Source organism: Sinocyclocheilus rhinocerous, unplaced genomic scaffold (genome assembly GCF_001515625.1).
Source record: "Sinocyclocheilus rhinocerous isolate Xijiao unplaced genomic scaffold, SAMN03320098_v1.1 scaffold659, whole genome shotgun sequence".
Taxonomy (NCBI): Eukaryota; Metazoa; Chordata; class Actinopteri; order Cypriniformes; family Cyprinidae; genus Sinocyclocheilus; species Sinocyclocheilus rhinocerous.
Window position 1 is genome coordinate 2,006,030 of NW_015652995.1, and position 7,824 is coordinate 2,013,853.

A 7,824-nucleotide genomic window follows, 5' to 3' on the forward strand; every position below is an offset into this window, starting at 1 on the left:
GATCTTCTTTATGCACCAAGAGCTTGTAACACTCCAAAGAGAAAGGAACAATTGAAATTGCATCATATGACCCCTTTAAAGTTAAATTTTTCATTCCTGTTTGGATCTAAATGCTGTTAAATTTAGAGTATGTGTCAAACTCCGCTCCTGGTGGGCCACTGTCCTGCAGAGGGTAGCTCCACCCAACTCCAACACACCTGCCTGGGAATTTCTAGGACTCATGAAGATTTTGATTAGCTGGATCAGGTGTGTTTAATTGGGATTGGAGCTAAACTCTGCAGGACAGTGGCCCTGAGTTTCTTTGTTTTTATAAAAAGTTTCATCTGATCATCTATGATGTCCCAAGGTGTCCACCACAAAATTTGAATCTGATCAGTGACAACTGATCAACTTCTAAAGGAGTGTCCAATCCTGCTCCTGGTGGGCCACTGTCCTGCAGAGGTTAGCTCCACCCAACTCCAACACACCTGCCTGGGAATTTCTAGGACTCATGAAGATTTTGATTAGCTGGATCAGGTGTGTTTAATTGGGATTGGAGCTAAACTCTGCAGGACAGTGGCCCTGAGTTTGACACCCTTGATTTATAGTATTTTTGTGAGCATTTGTTTTGTGTAGTTTACCAGTATTTTACATGATTTCTGATTGTAATAATGAAATAAAATAAAATGTGTTTTTTTCCTCTTTACAACGCAAATTTGACCCGCTGTGACTTATAGTCATGTGTGACTTATTTTCTGGAAAATATTGTACAATAAAACCTAGTGCAAATAAACAAGCCCATGCAAGATTCTTTTTCAAGTTAACCCCAATATTTTTGAAAGAGGTCATATTTGCATTTTGCATGAGCTGCGTGAGTTTGATTGCATGCTGGGAGGCATGAAGTAGTCAAGATGAGAGTATGTCAGTTGCGGTGGGGTGCTTGCAAATGACAGGTGGTCATTCGGTGTAACTTTTTTTTTGGGAGACATGTTTGATTTGTCAAGTAATTACAATAAATTTGAACTACAGATAAGGCAGACTGCTGTAACTTGATGAATGCAGTCAACACAGAGTAACAAAAGTATACAAAACGGTCCATTAACATGGGATGTATTCAGTTTAGATAAACTAAAAAAAAAAATTTTTGTAGCATAATACTGTGGCAGAATGAAAGCGCCAGGAGAGATTTTTGTGATCTTCTTGTGGTTGCATTGTGGAAACAAAGAGCAGGTCATTTATTTTTGAATCTGCCACCGCTATTTCCTATGTCATTGTCTACTGCCACAGCACTAGAGATGTCTCATCTCATCAGTGCTGACCTGAAGAACAAGAGTGGTACTGTATTATGCAGATATTTAAAAATTAATCATATTTAAAAAGTCTAATAAATTGTCTGTTTCATCTACAGACTGTTCATGGTGGAGTTTTCAGAGGTGAAGCAGAAAAAAGTCCCAAAAAGACAGAGACAACATCTTTCTCTGATAAAATGTCACCACAAAAACTCCAACCAGGGTTGACCAAACCGGTAAATGAGGCCTGCATGAAGGGAAGAGAGAGCTCTGCTGCACAGAAGTCAGGTGCTGGAGTTAGAATGAAGAATGCTGGTTGGACCTGTGGAGAATGCCTCCTGTGGGTTCCCGACAGAGAGACCTACATCAATCACATGAAGACCAGCCATGGCAAGGTGAAAATCTTTGCGGTGCATGTGAGATTTTGTATTTGATTGATTTGCAAGTACTCCTTTTTTTCTTTTTTCTTTTTTCTTTTTTGCTCTAGTCAATTTGTGATCCAAAATCCTCACATTTGAACATGCCTGTCTTTTTGCAGTCAATAAAGAGGCACCCATGTCGGCTATGTGAAAGTTCCTTCAATTCACCCTTGAGTCTTAAACGACACCTTCGAAGTGACCACGATGGAAGAAGGAAAGTTTACACATGCTGGTAAAATCACTATACTGTATAATTAAAAAGTGATTTAATGTTCTCAAAAGTTTTATCAACATTTATTTTGCACTTTTCTTAAGAGTACAACTTTGTGTTGTATTTTTCTTTATAAACCCTGAAGGTACTGCACAACTGAGAGGATATCTTTCACTAAACACTCTATGCTAAAGAACCACATCAGCTTGATGCATGGAATCAAGAATCCAGATTTCAGCCAAATGGCAAAGCTAGCATCTCAGGAGGTGGGCAAACCCACAAGCGAGGTAATCTTCTTTTATTTATTTTATAGAAACATTATATCGGATACAGCTTGTGCTACTACATTTTCCTCTTTCAGAAGCTGAAAAGAAAAGCAGAGGGGGCTCATGGAGTAGCAGGAAATGGGGAAACATCATACAGCGTCAGTGCCAAGAGACATAAGCCACTTTATCTCTGCGCCAAATGTGGCTTTAAATCTGAAGACCAGGCCCAGTTTCAGGAGCACATACCTCAACACAGAACCGACAGCGACACACCCCAGTGCCAGCACTGCGGCCTATGTTTCACATCTCAGTTAGCACTCAGCAGACACCTCATCATTGTACATAAGGTCAAAGAACCGGAGGAGCATGAGGACTTTAACGAAGAGGACGCAGGGAAAGGACAAGAACACTCAACAGACTTGAGCGATGAAACCGTACCTCTTTCAGCAAAAAAGACTGGCCTGTCCACAGAGAAGGAGCAAAGCAAACTCCACAGTGAGCCCACAGACAGTGCTTTCAACATCAGTAACAACACACAGGCATCAGAAGCAAGTGGATTTGAGGAAGAAAAGGCCTGAACAGAAAAAAGGACTCCAATGGAAAGCTGCTAATCAACTTAATTGCAAGCAATGGTTGCTGAATATGCAGCTGATAAATGTGGTACTGGAAACATGTTGCCTTACAGTGAAATACTACATAATCACATATATGAAATAATGTTTAAAACAGACACTCCTTCAGAGTTTTATTGCATTATTTGGATTAACTTAACTGTTAAATTCATGCAATTAATTGTCACTTTTTTTTACTGCTTACTTGTCCATCTTCTGTATGTGGATAATCATAATTTATTTTTGTGTAATTGCAAAAGCATCATGTCAGTGTATTACAGTGTTTTGCTACAGAGCAAATGTATGTTTTTGTTCATGTACCACGTCTTGGGTACATTACAACGCAGGAAATGTTATGTATGTTACTCAGTGTAGCCATAAGTGAGACAGTCATTTAATATTTTGACTGTTTTCAGGGTCACCAAAAAAAATGCTGAAGAATTTAGTACATTTGATGGTCAATCTTTGGTGGTGCTTATGCTGTGCTGGTCTTGAAGGAAGGGCAGGTCTGACGTTTATTTTATATTTATTAGGTAGCATGCTTGTATCACACAAAGCTAAACACCTGTAACTGCATTGCTACTATGGAGATTACATTATTCTAAATGGTATTCACTTAAACCCAGGTATCTGCACTCAGAGAAAGTATATTTTCATATTAATTCCATGTAGATTAGTAGTTTCAATGACATTTATATTCAATGAGCCATTCTTTCAATCAAATTTAGCACTTTTGTAAATGCTTGTATGGAAAAAATAATTTACATATTAAAGACATCAGAGACAACTACAGTTTGTGCCATCAGCAGAGGTTTGATGTTTTGGGGGCCTTCAAAATGTAAAATACAAAGATTACTATTGTTTTTGTCATTTCTTCGATTTTTCACCAATAATGTTTCAGATTAAACCTTTATGTCTGATACGTTTAAATCTGCCATGAAACGATTTTCCTAGTGTGAAAAACTTCTCATACTTACTTAGATGAGTATTTCTCAGGATGTTATTTTTAAGTCAGTTTCTGTAGACATACCTTAAAGTCTTGGATACAAAAAGCCGCTATTGCCTAGGAAAGGTACAGTTCATTTAACACACGCACTGACCTTTTGTGACAACACGTCTCACTAGCAGGTCATGTTTTATTGTGTTCTCTTGTTTATCGAACAGCTATAACAAAAGATACATAATTGGAATTTTAGTTTGTTGAACAGAATTAACTAAAGTATTCTAATTCAGGAGCAATCTATACATACATATATTTAAAATGAAACGACAACCTATCATCTTTCATTAGTTTATTTTTTTCTTCCTCTTCTTACCGGAAGTAACGCAACCAGAGAAGTCGCCGCGTATCCGCTAACTATAGCAGTGGCGGCGAAACGTTTGCAAAAAATATAAATTTTGCAATTATTTTAATTGACCTTTGTCATACATATTTAATCCACAGACAAAATGTTATCATTAGACTTCCTCGACGATGTCCGGCGAATGAATAAGCGGCAGGTGTGTATTTATTTAGCCAGTTAGCTCGGCGCTTCCTCTGCTTTGCGCTCTCTTACTACACGTCAGCTTGAATGACAGTGGCTTTAACGTTTTATACATATTATTAGTGCTCTTTATTGCGAGTTGTAGAGATGAAATATGTTTTGAATGACTTTGAATATTTTGTTGTTGAGTAGGTGTAAACAAGGAAGACGGCTTTTTACAAAAGCTGCTATTCTGTTATCCTGTGCTATTCATTTATATATTACAGTACTTTGACTTTAAGGCATTACACTACAAGAGATCTCAAATCTGTATCAATCATCATTATTTTTACTAACAACACATACTTTCGCTAGTAAATGTAAGCAAACTGGGAGCCAAAGAAAAAGCCATCTGATGTTTAGCTTCTCGTGTTTTTCAGCTTTACTATCAGGTGCTGAATTTTGGAATGATTGTATCTTCAGCCTTGATGATCTGGAAAGGCTTGATGGTTGTAACTGGGAGTGAAAGCCCGATTGTGGTTGTTCTCAGGTAATATTTTGCAGCATGCTTTGTTACCTTTTACATAATACTGTTTCAATTGTTTAATTTCAAAATGAGTGATTATCCAGGACTGTTGTACTGCACTGTACTTTTATTTACAGAGCCAATAAATCTCATTTTTTTACTGTAGAAACTGGGCAAGTCAGAATGTAAAAGTGAGTGTTAAAGGGGTCATATGATGCGATTTCATTTTTTCCTTTCTCTTTGGGGTGTTACAAGCTCTTGGTGCATAAAGAAGATCTGTAAATTTGCAAAGGCTAAAGTCTCAAATCCAAAGAGATATATTTCTCAGGATGTTATTTTTAAGTCAGTTTCTATACAGACATACCTTAAAGTCTTGGATACAAAAAGCCGCTAATGCCTAGGAAAGGTACAGTTCATTTAACACACGCACTGACCTTTTGTGACAACACGTCTCACTAGCAGGTCATGTTTTATTGTGTTCTCTTGTTTATCGAACAGCTATAACAAAAGATACATAATTGGAATTTTAGTTTGTTGAACAGAATTAACTAAAGTATTCTAATTCAGGAGCAATCTATACATACATATATTTAAAATGAAACGACAACCTATCATCTTTCATTAGTTTATTTTTTTCTTCCTCTTCTTACCGGAAGTAACGCAACCAGAGAAGTCGCCGCGTATCCGCTAACTATAGCAGTGGCGGCGAAACGTTTGCAAAAAATATAAATTTTGCAATTATTTTAATTGACCTTTGTCATACATATTTAATCCACAGACAAAATGTTATCATTAGACTTCCTCGACGATGTCCGGCGAATGAATAAGCGGCAGGTGTGTATTTATTTAGCCAGTTAGCTCGGCGCTTCCTCTGCTTTGCGCTCTCTTACTACACGTCAGCTTGAATGACAGTGGCTTTAACGTTTTATACATATTATTAGTGCTCTTTATTGCGAGTTGTAGAGATGAAATATGTTTTGAATGACTTTGAATATTTTGTTGTTGAGTAGGTGTAAACAAGGAAGACGGCTTTTTACAAAAGCTGCTATTCTGTTATCCTGTGCTATTCATTTATATATTACAGTACTTTGACTTTAAGGCATTACACTACAAGAGATCTCAAATCTGTATCAATCATCATTATTTTTACTAACAACACATACTTTCGCTAGTAAATGTAAGCAAACTGGGAGCCAAAGAAAAAGCCATCTGATGTTTAGCTTCTCGTGTTTTTCAGCTTTACTATCAGGTGCTGAATTTTGGAATGATTGTATCTTCAGCCTTGATGATCTGGAAAGGCTTGATGGTTGTAACTGGGAGTGAAAGCCCGATTGTGGTTGTTCTCAGGTAATATTTTGCAGCATGCTTTGTTACCTTTTACATAATACTGTTTCAATTGTTTAATTTCAAAATGAGTGATTATCCAGGACTGTTGTACTGCACTGTACTTTTATTTACAGAGCCAATAAATCTCATTTTTTTACTGTAGAAACTGGGCAAGTCAGAATGTAAAAGTGAGTGTTAAAGGGGTCATATGATGCGATTTCATTTTTTCCTTTCTCTTTGGGGTGTTACAAGCTCTTGGTGCATAAAGAAGATCTGTAAATTTGCAAAGGCTAAAGTCTCAAATCCAAAGAGATATTCTTTATAAAAGTTAAGAGTCAGCCACACCCCCCTAAAACGGCGACCCCTTTAAATGTCCTTATCCAGCAATCACAAAACAAACCGGAAAACTAAATGCATTGGTAAAAAATGTATGGAAATCCTGATGATGTTTTCAGTTTATTTATGCATGTGTTGTTATGGATTGCTGCACTGTAAGAAAAAAATATGCAGAACAACAACAAAAAAAAGTACTGGTAAATTTCTTCCAGGACATTATCCATTAAATTTATGGAAACTTCCTTAAACTAAAATACAACATAATGCAATGCGTAATTCAAAATACAGGTAAAACACATTTGAAAAATTCCATCATTTTAGCATTGGGCCCTATTTTTTTATAGACTTTTCTTAAAATGTGTGTGACTTTAGAGTTTTTTTGAACCTGCATGTTTTAATTTTGAAATCAGTTTATGAATCTTATTTTTAAAAATTATTTCTTAAAACCAGCTTTTTGTTGGGAAGCCAAATATGCAACCCACTAGGATGTTTGAAACATAATTGAGGCATATGATTCAAATGCTGCACAAGACAATACAAATTATTACATTTACATCAGTGAAGTGTAATTGTTAATGTCATTATTATTGTAGTGGAAGCATGGAGCCTGCATTTCACAGAGGAGACCTCCTCTTTCTCACAAATCGTGTTGAAGATCCAATCAGAGTGGGAGAGATTGTTGTGTTCAGGATTGAGGGAAGAGAAATTCCCATTGTACACAGAGTCCTAAAAATTCATGAAAAGTAAGTACCGTATACTTACAAGATGCATGTTTAAAACTTACAAAAATGCAAGTTTTCCTGAATGAGAGAGTGTTCACACGCAGTACATTTTCACCATAGCTTGGGCTGAAAATATTAAAGGTGCTGTAAGTGATTTCTGAGAAACGCTGTTGAAAGTGGATCGGACCGAGCATCAAAACACACTTCTAGCCAATCACCAGTAAGGGGCGTGTCCACTCATGATCGGGGAGTTGCCTGTGCTGCATAGCATGTTTGTGAATTTGGGGGCGGACCTATTAAGATAAAGGTGTGATCCTTTTGGGTAGGGGGCGGGGCATGTATGTTTTGGTGATTTCAAATATAAACAGAGTTTCTCAAAAATCACTTACTGCACCTTTAATTGAGATGGTGTGCTTGTTTTTAACAAGATCCCAGTCTAATTCACATCATGAAGAGTTTAGATTATCAGGGATCGAGCTGTATGTATTAGTATTAAAGGCAGAGTAAGTGATTTCTGGTAGCCAATGTTGATATTTGAAATCACCAAAACAAACACGCCCCTACCCCAAAAGGGTCTTGCCCCTATTTTGATAGCTCCGCCCCACATATACGTACGCAACCCAGGCAACGATTAGTTCTGTGAAACAAAGCAAAACCAATGTTACACCATGTCTAC

The 7,824-nt window shown here is 37.1% G+C and overlaps 2 protein-coding genes across 3 annotated transcripts in view; both read left to right on the forward strand.

The window, feature by feature from the left end:
- The window catches only part of LOC107715235 (zinc finger protein 592-like), a 9,638-nt gene extending 6,071 nt beyond the window's left edge, over nt 1-3,567 (forward strand). The window contains exons 6-9 of the mRNA XM_016521315.1: nt 1,388-1,663; nt 1,807-1,919; nt 2,044-2,185; nt 2,260-3,567. Coding sequence (XP_016376801.1) covers nt 1,388-1,663; nt 1,807-1,919; nt 2,044-2,185; nt 2,260-2,742 — 1,014 coding nt within the window. The 3' untranslated portion in view covers nt 2,743-3,567. The remainder of the gene's footprint in view (nt 1-1,387; nt 1,664-1,806; nt 1,920-2,043; nt 2,186-2,259) is intronic.
- A 493-nt stretch (nt 3,568-4,060) lies between these two features.
- Nucleotides 4,061-7,824, forward strand: part of LOC107715237 (signal peptidase complex catalytic subunit SEC11A-like) — a 9,329-nt gene continuing 5,565 nt past the window's right edge. The window contains exons 1-3 of one of the 2 annotated variants that reach the window (XM_016521318.1): nt 4,061-4,275; nt 4,679-4,788; nt 7,020-7,169. In XM_016521318.1, the coding sequence (XP_016376804.1) occupies nt 4,225-4,275; nt 4,679-4,788; nt 7,020-7,169 (311 nt within the window). In that variant the 5' untranslated portion in view covers nt 4,061-4,224. Of the gene's footprint in view, nt 4,276-4,678; nt 4,789-5,387; nt 5,599-6,001; nt 6,112-7,019; nt 7,170-7,824 lie in introns of those variants that run through there. The other variant, XM_016521317.1, reaches the window with a different exon arrangement.